The sequence below is a fragment of the Felis catus genome, chromosome D3 (genome assembly GCF_018350175.1).
Source record: "Felis catus isolate Fca126 chromosome D3, F.catus_Fca126_mat1.0, whole genome shotgun sequence".
NCBI lineage: Eukaryota > Metazoa > Chordata > Mammalia > Carnivora > Felidae > Felis > Felis catus.
In genome coordinates, this window is record NC_058379.1 from 13,922,455 (window position 1) to 13,936,958 (window position 14,504).

The 14,504-nt window shown below is 52.2% G+C and overlaps 1 protein-coding gene across 4 annotated transcripts in view; it reads right to left on the reverse strand.

Moving 5' to 3' along the window:
• Nucleotides 1–1,747: 1,747 nt before the first annotated feature.
• FBXO21 (F-box protein 21) overlaps nt 1,748–14,504 on the reverse strand; it is a 54,727-nt gene continuing 41,970 nt past the window's right edge. For 2 of the 4 annotated variants that reach the window (XM_006938515.5, XM_023241466.2), the window contains exon 12: nt 7,425–11,530. In XM_006938515.5, the coding sequence (XP_006938577.2) occupies nt 11,343–11,530 (188 nt within the window). In that variant the 3' untranslated portion in view covers nt 7,425–11,342. Of the gene's footprint in view, nt 2,041–2,091; nt 2,124–2,598; nt 2,632–7,424; nt 11,531–14,504 lie in introns of those variants that run through there. The other 2 variants (XM_023241465.2, XM_023241467.2) reach the window with 2 other exon arrangements.

Genomic DNA, 14,504 nt, shown 5'->3' on the forward strand with positions numbered 1-14,504 from the left:
AACAGACTGGCGGAAATGGAGGAGAACGGCGGCCCTGTGCCCAGCCGCCCACGCCAAGCACTAACGGAGAAGCCGGTTGCAAGCGTGCAAAACTGGAGGTTTCGGGAACAGTATCCGCTTAGACCAAGGAAGGGACTTGGGTGAGCCCCAGCCCGTGGTATCTCCAGTCCTGACAAGACTCCGGGCTGGACCTCTCCAGATGAATGCTTTCAAGTCTGCATTTGTGGAAGAACATCTCTGTCATCCAGGGCTCAGAAAAACAACCCCCTCCCACCCAGCCTGGGAGGGGAGAAGTGGAGGGCGTTGGGTTAAGTAAGCATTTGAAGACAGGGGCTCGTGGAAGATGTAACTGGAAACGGCTGTTGGTGGAGCCCTACCCACGGCCAAGCATCCTGCATGGGCCAAGAAGGGTAGATGCTTGAGGCCCAGGAGGGGTAAGAGGCAAGAATGCGAACGTTTCGATGCATCAGCACATCACTGGCTCATTCACACGATGGGCAGGCTCAGAAGAAGAGAGGCCATTAGGTTCTCTGTGTTTGCAAGTGGAATTGCTGAGAACCAGACCCAGAAATAAAGCACAGCCCCCAGACCGACCTTGGATGGATTATTTTCTTATACCTCAGCCCAAATCCTTGTTCTTAGAGCCAATGCAGTCAACGGAATTAGGGTCTTCTTAGGCTGAGTTTGGATGGGTTATTTTCTTTTTTTTTTTTTTTAATTTTTTTTCAACGTTTTTTATTTATTTTTGGGACAGAGAGAGACAGAGCATGAATGGGGGAGGGGCAGAGAGAGAGGGAGACACAGAATCGGAAGCAGGCTCCAGGCTCCGAGCCATCAGCCCAGAGCCTGATGCGGGGCTTGAACTCACGGACTGTGAGATCGTGACCTGGCTGAAGTCGGACGCTTAACCAACTGCGCCACCCAGGCGCCCCTGGATGGGTTATTTTCTTAAAAAAAAATTTTTTTTTAACGTTTATGTATTTTTGAGAGAGAGAGAGAGAGAGAGAGAGAGAGAGACAGAGCATGAGCAAGGAAGGGGCAGAGACAGGGACAAACAGAATCCGAAGCAGGCTCCAGGCTCCGAGCTGTCAGCACAGAGCCCGACACGGGGTTCGAACTCACAAACCTTGAGATCATGACCTGAGCTGAAATCAAGAGTCCGATGCTTAACTGAGCCATCCAGGCACCACACTCCCAATGCCCTAACTTAAAATAAAACTCTCTGTTTTTAAGAGAGAGAGAGAAAGAGAAAGAGAGAGTGAGCAGGGGAGGGGCAGAGAGAGAGAGAGGGAGACACAGAATCCGAAGCAGGCTCCAGGCTCCGAGCTGTCAGCACAGAGCCCAACGCGGGGCTCTAACTCACAAACTGTGCGATCATGACCTGAGCGGAAGCTGGACGCTTAACTGACTGAGCCACCCAGGTGCCCCTAGATGGGTTATTTTCTTATACCTGGGCCCAAATCATTGTTCTTAGAGCCAATGCAGTCAATGGAATGAGGGTCTTCAGGGTACCTAATTAAGGAAGAAAGTCGCAAGGTCGCGTATGAGCCTTTATGAGAGAACTCCGCTACCTTGAGTTCTGCAGAGCTTCTGGGCAGACAGTGCTAATTGTGGGGGCTCCCGCTAAGCCTTGACTGGAAAATGTAAGCAACCCATCCCTTTGTGGGCAGAAGGGGGGGACCACACATCTCTGCTAAATTAGCAAACGCTTTAAAAAAAAACAACAAAAAAACCCTGTTTCTGCTGAATTTTATGCCCCTCGTCAAGGAACATCTCGGAGCCGAAGCTTACCTGAAACCACAGGTCTCTTGTTGTCAGGACGCCACAGGCTCACCTCGGGCAAACAGACTTCCTGGTGAGTGATTTTCAACAGCTTCTCTTGAACAACTTCTACCCACGGGGCCAGGTGCTCCCCAGGGTGCTCCAGAGAAATCGCAAGTGGTGTGAGATTCTGTGGGAACACTGGTTGGTCCTCAACACCCAGTCTCATGATACTGAGGATGTGCTTCTTGCTGTTAACTTTCTTACGCACGCACGGCACTGTGGTTGGGGAGGAAAGCATCCTCGTTCTTAGGAGAGAGGCACCAAAGAATTTAGGGAGAAGCCTCAGGTTGTCTGAGACACTTTCACATGGGTCAGGGGGGAAAACGTATAGAGAGAAGAGAAATAAAGAAAATATAGTAAATGTTGAACCTTGGTGCAGGGTATGTGGGTTTCTATTACCCTTTTCCACTTTTTAAAAAAGTTTATTTATTTTTTAGTAATCTCTATACCCAACATGGGGCTCGAACTCACCACCCCAATATCAAGAGTTGCATGCTTCTGACTAAGCCAGCCAGGTGCCCTGACCCTCTTTCAACTTTTTGATGTTGCTTCTGCTTAGACTTCCGTTTAAAGAAAATAGTCAAGCGGATTGTACAGTAGGGTCAGTAACCTACAGCCTGTGGGCCTTCCCCAGCCCATGCCTGTTTTTGTCAATAAAGTTTTATTGGCACAAAGCCACACTCACTCATTGACCTATTGCCTATGGCTGTTTTCCTGCTGCAAGGGCAGGCCTGAGTAATCGTGTGGCCTGAAATTTCAGCCAAAAATACTTACTTTCTGGCCCTTTCCAGGAGAAGTCGGCGACCCCTGCTTGAGGAGAAATCATATTTTAGGTTACGGTTACACAAGATGAGTTAAGTTCCAGAGATCAATTACACTCCCATAAAGCCAGAGGGGAAAAAAGCAACTGCCTATAAAAAGTCTTTGCAGGTTTTGGGGCGCCTGGGTGGCTCAGTCAGTTAGGCGTCCGACTTTGGCTCAGGTCATGATCTCGCAGTCTGTGGGTTCGAGCCCCACGTCAGGCTCTGTGCTGACAGCTCAGAGCCTGGAGCCTGCTTTGGATTCTGTGCCTCCCCCTCTCTCTCTGCCCCTCCCCTGCTCATGCTCTGTCTCTCTCTCTCTCTTTCAGAAATAAGTGAACATTTAAAAAAATTTAAAAAGTCTTTGCAGGTTTTGAATAAGATTTCCCCAAACTTCAAGAGGACAAATTTCCCAGACAATGAGGGATAAATAACGCTTTCTCATCCTCCGTCACAGTGAATGTGAGGGAAATAAGAGACTGCTGAAGCTGGCGGGGAGGTTGCCACGGCAGTTAGCAAGGGAGAAATTTAACAAGGTTTTGAATGCCAAATAGTAAGGGATGATGCTATTAGCAAGTTTCCCTGCAGGACAAGAAAACCCTCAGAGGAAGCAATTTGGGGGCAACAGAAACACCTCCGCAGTCAAGTCCAAAGGCTCAGGCTTGAGTACCTGATCTGAGCCACCCGCCAGACGAAGGCACCTATACCCTCCACGGGCCTCATTATTTCTCTTTGTAAAATGTCAGGAACAATGGTCTAGCAGAGGCCTTTAGCTTTCACATTTCCTAATCTCCTGGTAGAGTAGTTTCATACAAAGGTAGCCATTACCCAGAAAGTCTTACAACTGCACTTTCTTTCATCTCATTTTTTTTTTTTTTTTTTTTTAAGTAGGCTCTACGCCCAAGGTAGGGCTTGAACTCACAGCCCTGGGATCCAGAGTCTGATGTACCGCTGACTGAGCCAGCCACGCGCCCCGTTTCCATCCCATTTTTAGAAGAGGCAAGTCAGGGCAAAGACCGGGTAACAGGGATCCCAAAAGTTCCTTAGAATATACGGGTCAGCAGTTACAGGTGACAGAAACGGCACTTCTCCGGGCAGAGCTCCTGGCACAAAGGTGGGGGCCATGAACAGTCAAGACACCAGGGGTCGACCAGCTAGAAGACGGAGACAGCGGCTCTTCCCAGTGCCACCTCCCAGAGAGGGACGACACTGTCCCCGAAGGGCAAATGGTCGTTGGGGAGGATGAAAAGCCGTTACTCTCCGGATGTATAAAGCACAGGTGTCCATATGGTGCATAAGCAGACTAAACATCGCATTCAGGGCTCATGGCAGGTCTCTTCCCAAGAGTCCAAAAGTGGAAACAACCCAAAGGTCCCTTAATAGCTGAATGGATAAACAGAATGTGGCGCGTCCACACAACGGAACATCATTTGGCCTTAGGAGGACTGGAACACTGATTCATGCTACGGAGTGGACGGCCTGTGAAAACGCTAAGTGAAAGGAGCCAGTCGCCAAAGATCACGTACTGCCTGATCCCACCCTCATGAACTGTTGGGAACAGGCCAATCCATAGAGCAGGAAGTAGATGGGGCGCTTGGGGGAGGGAGGAATGGGGAGTGGTCGCTTAATGGGGTAAAGGGCTTTACTTTGAGGTGGCGAGAGTGTTTTCATCTACACAGAGGTGGCGGTCGCACAACTTTGTGAAGGCACTAACTGCCACTGAGCTGTGCATTTTTAAATTATTCACTTCAGGGGCGCCCGCGTGGCTCAGTTGGTTATGCATCCCATTTCAGCTCAGGTCGTGATCTGTTTGTGAGTTCGAGCCCCGCGTCGGACTCTGTGCTGACATGACAGCTCAGAGCCTGGAACCTGCTTCGGGTTCTGCGTCTCCCTCTCTCTCTCTCTGCCCCTCCCCCACTCGGACTCTCTCTCCTTCTCAAAAATAAACATTAAAAAAAATAAAATGGTTCACTTTATGTCATGTGAATTTCACCTAAAAAAAGGGACCGCAAAACAATTTCACGGGGGAGGTGACGAGGAAAAACTCGTCTGAGGTTCGTGGGATGGGTGGGGAGGCAATACTGGAAAAAAGGCTGAGCAGAGCCGGGGAAGGGGGTACAGGGAGGGATATGGGAGAGCCTGTGGGCCAAGTCCTCTGCATGGGAACAGCACGTGGGGTTCAGGGCAGGCCGCCCCCAAAGACGCCACTGTGGCTTATTGATCATTTTGAACTGAAGTGCAGCCAGGGCAAGGAGGGCACTTTGACCCTCCTTTGTCCCCCGGAGAGCAGGAAATCCTTCTCCCTTGCGCACGGTACTCCCGCCCCGTGCCCGGAGAAAGAGAGGCGTCCTTATCACCGGCGGGAACGCGGGGCCGAGAAGGCTGTGGAAACCACCCTGGCTGCTTCTCCACTAATCTGCGGCCCCACGCCCAAACCCCTTGCCCTCGATTCTTCACAGATGTGTTGGTTGTCTAGAAGGCACGAATGCTGCCTGCCGTGGGCACGCCTCTGAGTGTCTTATTTCTAGGGGCTCCTGCAAGAGATTACATTTGCTACTATTTTATTTCCTGTTCATCTGTCTTGTGTCAATTTAATGATGAGACCAGCCAAAGAACCTAGCAGGAAGGAGGGAAGTCAATGTTCTGTCCTGGGGCCATGACTGAGGGAGGACATCACCATATAGTTAAGTGGTGCGGTATTAGAGAATTCCAAAACCTGGGGGGAGGACCAGGTTTTGGAGACAGGGAAAACACACGCACACACACACACACACACACACACACACACACACACACACACACACAACAACAACGAGCTTTCATTGAGTGCTCCGACTTCTGCGGCTTGACTATGAAAGTTTCCATTAAGATCTGTGTCATTCTAAGGGAAGCAGTTAGGAATTCTGGCCCCTCGAGGATTCTAGAATGCATGCTGTCCGGCTGGTTCTCTCCCAAATTTCTTTCCTTTTTTTCTGTCAACTTCCTTTCCTAAGTTCACTGAACGATTTGCCTTTAGGTCTTTCCAAACCCCAGAGAACTTGCCATCATTATCCTTTTTTTTTTTTTTTGCACAGCCAAATAGGGAAGAATTTCCTATGGGAACATTAGCCTAACTCTAAACTTAAAAAAACCCCACCCTCCCCTGCACCCCCGTCACCCACAAAACGAAAACGCTTGAAAGGGGAATCTGCTGTGAAAAAAACCCTAAATCGCATGGCGGCAGCCTGGCAGTGAGGTGGCAAGGAACACCTTGCCGGAGGCTGGGAGGCGCGAGGGCCGCTTTTGGGGCTTTGCTTACCGTTTGCAGCGTTTGGAGCCACTGGGGTGCTGCATCTGGTCTAGGGGAAGCAGCCGAAGAGAGAATATAGCGTGTGCCCGCTGCCCTTTGCCGCTTACAGCAAGGTCATCACGAGGAAGATGCTCAGCGGAAAACGCGAGAACCAGGGGTCAGAAATCCCGGGCTTCCTAGGTTCCAAAAGGGAACTGCTTCTGTGCGACCCCCAGCACGAGAGGAGGAGGAGGATCACTTTGAGCCATGCAGGCTCGTTAAACACCTTGACCCAGCTGTGGCTAATATCAGACTCAAGCGGCCGCTGTTAAGCCAGGCGGTGGGGGCAGAGATAGGCACGGGCAAGAAAACAGAACAGTCTGGCAAGTTCTGGCAAAGAACTATGATCACGGGCACAGATAGGGGAGTAGTCTGCTAAGGGTTCGAGGGAATTGTTCCCAGAGGAATCACGAGCGGGGAAAATGAAAGACGTCCGGGGCTGACCCCAGACCTGCACCAGGCGGGAAGTACTCGGTCAAGTTGCCCAGCTCCCAGGGAAGATGCGCCCCCTCCCCCCACTAGTGGTGTGACCAGGGAGGACTGGGCTCAGAGGGCAGGAGGGGCGGCAGCAACCAGTCTCCCCAACCCCCTCCCCCCACTGTGGGGGGCAGGGCGGCTTCATGGTACCTGCCCACCTGCCCAGCAGAGTATCTCGTCACTGGCAGCACGGTGGCTTCTGTGTGTCTCACTCTTCTTCCAGGTGGCAGTTTGTACTGCAGCTGTCTGGCCCCTGCATCCCCACTGAACGGGGACCGGGGGGAGGGTCAAAACTTCTAGTTCAGGGGGCTGGTCCCCAAGGAGCCAGGGTGGACTGACTCTGGCGGGACACAGGAAGTGGGTAGGAGAGGTTTGGGGTGAGCGGCACAGATGAGGCAGGGCCCCCAAGCCTTTCCTTTTCCACGGGTGCACGGGAGGCCGTTCCCTTCGGAGTTATGCCGTGGGTGGGTCCGCGACCTGTGTGGCTCCTGAGGCAGAAGTGACACACGTGGCTTGTCCTGAGGCCTCCTCTCTTTACCCCCACCCGTGGCCATCTGCTGTAGACGGAGGAGTTAAACTCCCACCCCCAGTGGCTGTGCTGCTGCGGCCAGAGCAAAGCAAGTTTCCGGACCGAGCGGTATCTGCCACCCGAAAGTCTGACCTCACAGAGGCTGTCTCCCCGGGGAGGAGGCACGTCCTGCCGTGGGGAGCACACCCAGAGTGGGGAGGCCACATCGGTGTCCAGGTCTTCATTCCCAGCCCCCCCCCCCCCCCGGTGGAACGTGAGAGGCAGTGCCACCAAGGGCCACTCCAGCTTCCCCGCATGGAGCCCTCCCGCCCCCCCCCCCACCCCGGGACGTGTCCCTCTGTGCTCACTGCCCTTCGGGGCAGGTGGAAGCCGCACACCGAAGCAGACAGCGGAGCCCCCTGCCCACCCCATCCCCCTGCCCGCTGTTAGGTGAGCAAGAAAGGTCTATTGTGTTCGAGCCACGGTATATTTTTGGGTCTATTTATTACAGAACTAGCATTACCCTAATACAATCATCGCTAAATGGCCATAATACATTTATTCTATAATTGCACAGAATTTTATTCACCGAAGGAATGTCCTTTCCTCTCAAGACTCTAAGTGTTCAGAACTGAAACGTTTAGAAGTTAAAGTGGCTGCAAAGGATAAAACCAGTGCGAGGTAGTTGCTAAAGTTGGCGGTAGTGTGGTAGTCAAGAGCTGGCGCTCGGAGGTTGGGTCCCCGGGTCCCTGGGTCCCCCGCCCGCTGTCCCACCTGCGCGCAGTGCGCTCCGGCTCCCCGTCTGCTTGGTGGGACGCTGGCGGGGCCCGCACCTTGGCTGAGCTCGGCAGACTGTGGCCCACGGGCCAGACCAGCCCAGAGCCCGTTTTCTTTACAGCCCTCGAGCTGAAAAGGTCTTCTACGTTTTCGAAAACAAAGAACACGTGACCTTACATGGCCCGCAACAATAATCGACCGCCCGGCCCTGCCTTAGAGGGTTGCCGTGAAGAATATAGGTGAGGCCAGTGCTGGCTCAAAGTAAGCTTGCGATACAAAATAACACATGCACCACAACCATCGACGTCTCCAGAATTAAACGGTCACAGGGCCAGATTCTGCATTTCATCTGGGTGAACATTCACTCCTTTCCTCCAGAAAACAGACAGAAACACATAAAGAGCTACATCTGGATTATTATGGCCACAGGTTACTTGTCAAATTAAAAAGCTGCTGGTAATCCAGTTTTATGTACTTGGAATATGGAGAAAGGAAAACAAGTTATTTTCCCTTCTAGCGGTAGAAGAGAGCCTAGAACATGAGCGTTTGACTCCATTTCATGTGTTAAGAAAGAGACATTTTAAAATGAGAACAAGTCCTTAAGTAGGTATTGTAAAATGCAAAACCGATTTAGCAACAGTACGAATGCTGGTTTCGGCGAAAAACAACTCTGCGGTGGAAATTCACTTATGATGGAGAAGCTACCATGAGGTCCAGGTGGAGGCAACGTGAAGCCAGCCTTTCAAAATCGGATTAGACCAAAGTTTTCAAACGAGAGAGAGAGAGAGAGAGAGAGAGAGAGAGAGAGAGAGAGAGAGAGAGAGAGAGAGACGCCTGGCCAAACTAGCCTGAGGATACGGTGGACTAGTTTTGGACACACACAGTGTTTCCCAAAGCACGTCTGCAAACCCTGGACCTCGGGGATGCTGTGTGTGTGTGTCCGTCCGTGTGGCAGAGGAAAGTTCTAGGGTCTAAGCAGGGAAGACACAGCACAGTACACTGTCCTCTCATGAAGTCACAACGCACAACAGGACGTTAAAGGTCTGGGACCACCACGGTGCAGGAAACCGGTGACCATGTGGCCCCTGACCGCTGCGCTCTGCACCGCACGGCACGCGGGGGCATCACGGACAGTGCGTGCTCTGCAGGGCGTTGTGGACACGTGGAACGTCATGCAGCTGTCACCTCGTTAACAACGCCCCGGGCACCTGCCCTTCTCCTTTTGAACAAGTACTCTAACAGCAGCAAAAAGCTGCAATGTTCGCATTGTAACCAGGTGCCCTCAATACTCCTAGCCAGCTTCTAAAATTGCTGTTTGGCAAGGAACCCGCAGAACAAAGTACCCTGTTCACTCACCAACGTTAAGAAAAATTCAGTAGAGCCAAGTTTTGCATGTTTGGATCAGAAGAGAAGCCAGAGACGTTCTGTTGCCGTCAAGGCTGGGCTTTCTGTTCCGAAACGAGACCGGGCAGGCCGCTTGTGTGGATTCTCTGGGTAAGTTCCATTTATTAATCATTGTACAAAAAAATCTTGGCATTCATTTGAAGAGAAAAGAAGTCACTCTATCCAAATAGTTAGTATTTTAACATTGTGAAAGTCCTACTTTGTTGTAACAGGACTTCTTAAAATGGAGAAAACTTTTGGAAAAAATTTTAAAAAGAAACTTATGATTTATTAGAGTACAGGAGATCCAAAACACGTTTTTAGAAAAATATAAAGTGCCCAAATACCAACTTACACAGGTGACACAGGCTTCCTGGAGCCAAATGAAGCATTCATGAAGAAACACATTTAAAAACGGTCTAGATACATATTTACATTGGGTCAGTAAAGGTAAAACCATCCTTCTTGGCTTTGATGTTACTCTAAGGAAAAAGGAAATCAAACCAGAAAACCAACAATTATAACTCAGCATGCTCCACAGTTTCTTAGTAATGCATCTGGTTAGTATTACCTCTGGATTAACTGGTTCCCACCTTCAAACGAGAGTAGTGTAAGACCCCCGGCCTCGGCGGGCTGGGTGCTGTGAGTGGTCACATTTCCCAGGCCGATCGAAAGCATCAGGCTCTGGATCTGACTGGCGACAGCAGCTGGGGCTGGCAGGGGCCGCCAGACCCTCGCCTCTTTCTAATAACTGCTCACCAGCCGTCAGTGACTAAGTGGTCTCGGGTGGCCTCCCCAAACCTCGGTCATCCTAGGGCTTCCAAAGGGGGAAATGAGGCAGTCATCAAACAGGGTGTGGGGAACCACATGCAAATGCACAGAAGGGCGGCGAGGCGGGGTCGGATCACAGCCCCCGAAGCCTCGCTCACCAGAGCGACTGGATTCTTTGCAACTCAGAGAGTAACTAGGTCCTAACTCCCGAAGGTAGCTTCTACTGGTTAACTACGAATTAGCTAGCTCGCGTGAGAACTGGCAGGTCGAGAGTGGCGGGCGGGAGCCAGTGGGACCTTCAGGGCAGCGGGGACTCGAGAAAGCAGGGCGCTCCCGCCTCCTTCCCCATGGATCGACACTCCTCAGGTTAAAGACGTTTTACCTGCGTCCACCCTGCCACAGCCGGCAGGGTCGAAGAGTGATTCTAAGGGATGACGGGGGACACGGACCCTCCTCTTTCCTCTTTAAAAAATGCATAAGGTTCATTATTTCTTTTTTTCTGATTACAAAAGTGAAACCTCCTTTAGGTCTTTGGAGACCACGGAGTGTGGTTTCTAAAAGTGAACATTCTAACACCAGATTGTACTTCCTACTATAAAGAGAACCCATCACTGACTTAAGATCTATTTATGATACTGGAATAATTTTTAAAATTAAAGGAGAGAAAAAAGTAGTTATTTCAAAGGGAAGGAGAGTAGACGAATGTGGGAAAATCCATCCATAAAGGCCATTACGGTGCACTTTCTCACAAGATTTCACGTAAGGAAACAGAAAACTGGGGATTCGCAGACAGGAGCACGGACCTGGGAGGAACGTGGCGGGCAACGCTCTGCCGTGCTCCCGCTTCAAATAAAGGAAGAGATAAAGCGGCTGAAATCTGTTTCACGTATTGGAACAAATAAAGCCGAACGGTTCTGATGACCAATCCGCGTGTTCGCGTCCCCGCCGCTCCGATGCTGCTGCCGTCGCTCGCAGCCTCGCCTCTGAAGAAGCAACTACACGCAGGGCGAAAAGACAAGCGGTCCCGACTCCGGGCCGCACGCGCTCCACGGCGAAACCAGAAGGGAACCGGTGCAAACATGGAACCCCATCCGTCCGGCAAATGAAACGGTCGGAGACGAGTGTAGACAGACGTAACGGGAAGTGGGCGGGAAGGATGATTCTACGAGTGTCGACTGTGAGGCCTCATGAAGACAGAGTGTCACAAACTGTCACCACAGGACAAGCACACAAGCCATGCCACTGAACACAGTGCCGTCAAATGAATTCACTAGTGTAGGCGGAGAGCGACATTGTCTTTGCAGCTGGAGGAGAGCACACGTTATTTAAACTTGGTGGGAGGCAACCAGCGCTACTGGTTAGGTGCTTTCCTGGTGGTGTGAATCCAGAGGGATCCGTGGAGACGTCTTCTTCCGGAATCCTGTTCTCCTGGAGACAGCGGCAGCGGCAAAGGCTCGGTGTCCTCTACTGGACGCTACTCTATGTCCTCCTTCTTTGCACTGTAAATATTCTGCACCGTTTCATACACAGACTCCAGGTCCTCCGGGTACCGGATTTCTAGCTCCGCGTTCGGGATGTAGTGAGTGCCGGTAAACTCTGAGAAATAGCGTCCCACGTCAGGGTGTGAGATTTCTTGAGGCTCCACGTTATATTCCAGGTTTTCTGTTGGCAAAGAGGCACATGGACATTCCTATTAACACGGACACTTCTGTAGCATCTTTTATCCAGAGAGCGTCCTATCTCTCGCCCCCTCTCGTGCAGCAGGATTGAGGTGGAGAAGGAGAGGCCTGTTTATGGGATCTGAAGGAGGTAACAGGACCAAGGCAGCGGGGGGCGGTGGGGACAGTGGGGGGCTGGAGGAATGGGCCCCACCGGCTCCGCACTAAACAGAGTGTTTCCTATTCTCTGAGCAAGAAGTCTGCCCCGGCAAACGTCCAGCCTTTCGGGACCGGTAAACTACAGATGCGTCACGGTCCTCTGACTTGATCGTGCAAACAGCCAAGCGTAAGGGACCAGGGCATCCCAGCCTGCCCGATGTCTGCCACAGGTTCACCCTGTGAAGCCCCCACACCACGTGGCTACAAGTCCGGCACCTGCCACCCATCTCCTCTACTGACCGGAGCTTCCACACAGACCTCACTTCGCGTCGCCCCCCGCCCGGTGCCTTCCGATCCCGGCTGGTGCTTGTGCAGCGAGCCTGCTCTGGGCTGTCAGGAACCCGTGGGAGGAGTCGACGAGCGGCTCGCACCTCCAACCTGTACGGATGTGGGTTATCCCTACTTGTGCGGTCTCCTAGGAAACCACACTACCTCCTCTCCCTGCTCGCCATTCTGCCACTAGAGAAACCGAAAGACTCCTTCAAAACAGAACGACGAAAACCACCAGAAGACAACACGTACAAGCTATTTAAAAGGCTGAAATCCTAGGGCCGCCCAGGTGGCTCGGTCGGTTGGGTGCCTGGCTCTCGATTTCGGCTCAGCTCGTGATTTCACGGTTTATGAGTTCAAGCCCTGCAGTGGGCTCTGCACTGACAGCACGGAGCCTGAGTGGGATTCTCTCTCCCCCTCTCCCAATAAATACATTAAAAAATAAAATAAAAAAGGCTGAAATCCTTTCATATCGCTTCTCCCTAAAAAACTTTGAAAAATGGCTCCCTTGAGGGCCCAATGAAAGGACAGTGTCTTGAGCCCCCCACATCCAGAAGCCGAGCCACGCCCCCCACGGCCCGGCACCAAGAGGAGCTGGGCCAGGCAGATCTTCCCGCTCGGACTGGGGACCAGGGCAGTCTCAGTTCTGATCGACAGCCACACTCTGCACAGCCTATCACTCAAATTAATTCAACTGAGTCTCTGTGCAAGCCTAGCCCAGGGCCTAACACAAACAGTGCAGCCAACTGTCCCTAAAACAGCTTGGTTAAACATCCTGAAATGCAAATTCAGGACATTCAGCGCCCTCCACCCAGAGGCCCTGCATCCCCAGCGTCTCCAGCCTCCACCGGAGCATCATTTGGAAGCGCTGACTTTAACTGATGCTGGGAAGGGGAAGGAATTGCGTGATTCAATCCGGAACTTTTTTTTTTTTTTTTTAACAAAACAGGAAGGGATTTAAAGAAATTTTGGGCTAACAGCGGCTGTGTTTCTTCAGACTGCGTTAGAAGGACATACTCGGGGGCACCAGTCTGAGACTCAGTGCTGCCGAGGAAAACACATACAATCCGTATGCGAGGGTGAACACCGTGAGGTGACCCTAAGCTTGCTTAGCGAGGGCGCAAGAGCAGTCCAATGGTCCACTGCAGCTCACCGTGGCCATCACGGCACATTAATCCTGCACAGGACAGGCAGCCGGGAAACAAGTGACCTGTTTCCCACATCCTGCGACGCAAGGGGGAGGGGAACTCCACACTGCACCGAAGGAGCCCGGAGGCCACACGGCAGGGCCGTTCTGTCCACGGCACACTGTGCCTCTCTCTTTTCCACGTGGGCACTCCCAGCCAGGGAGTGTGCCAGGCACTACGACGGCCAGCCAGGCCCCAGCTGACAGTGCGCACGCGTTGTTGCACAAGGGGCCCCTGTCACAACTCCCATCTGCAGCCGAGTACCCCATGGCACAGACAGCAAGACCTGGCCCCAGACGTATTGGGACTCAAACGCAGACAGTCCAGCTCCAGAGCTGAGGGCGTCAGAGTAGGAGACACACGACGGGGGGTGGGGGTGGGGGGCAGGGGCTCATGGATGGAGGAGCGAGGACTGGCTGGAGGGCCCGCTGGGGCCCCAGGAGGGCAGCGCAGGCTCTGGCTGACGGTGCTCTGTGGATGCAGGGGCCCGGGGTTTTCCAGAAGGGAGACTGAGTAGTCTGTGAACACGGATAGCTGCTGTTATAGTAGACCTCTACAGAGAACTTTATTTCCTTCTTTAGGTTTTACAGGTTTCTTCTTTCTTGTTAGTATTTACTTACTTATATATTTTTATAACTAGGCTCCATGCCCAGGGCACAGCCTGACGCGGGGCTTGAACTTACAACCCTGAGATCAAGATCTGAGCTGAGATCAAGGGTCAGGCGCTTCACCGACTGAGCCACCCAGGTGCCTGGTTTTATAGGTTTCTAGAGCTGCAACTAGAAAAAACAAGTATAAAAAAACCCCTCCGATGTTTACAAATGCCACTGGCTGAGAAAATGCCCCTTCCTGCAACTGTGCCTGCCGCCATCTTCCCTGGCCAGGCCTCTGGGTGCAGCCACGGCCAAGGTGTTTTAACCAGGGCAGCTGCCGAGGGGCCTCGGGTTTTCTTGCCGAGGAACGCACAAGTATTAGGGGGAGGGTCTGGACTCTGGGGATACCACCGAGAGGCAAAAAAGCTGTTTTGCTCTGAAGGGACCACAGTCCCCTGTCACTGGTAGGCATGATAGAAATACTGAAAATAAAAAGAATTCAAGTGGGTCATTCAGAACAACTGCTCTACTGCCAGTTTGTGGAGAGCGGTGGTTCTCAACTGGGGGCTGTTCTGCCCCTTGCAGGACAATCAGCAGGATGTGAGGACGGGTCTGGTTGTCACAAGGGGGGCTGCCACTGGCATCTGGTGGGAGGAGGGCAGGGCCGCCGATCAACAAACGCACATGACAGTCCCCACCACAAAGGACG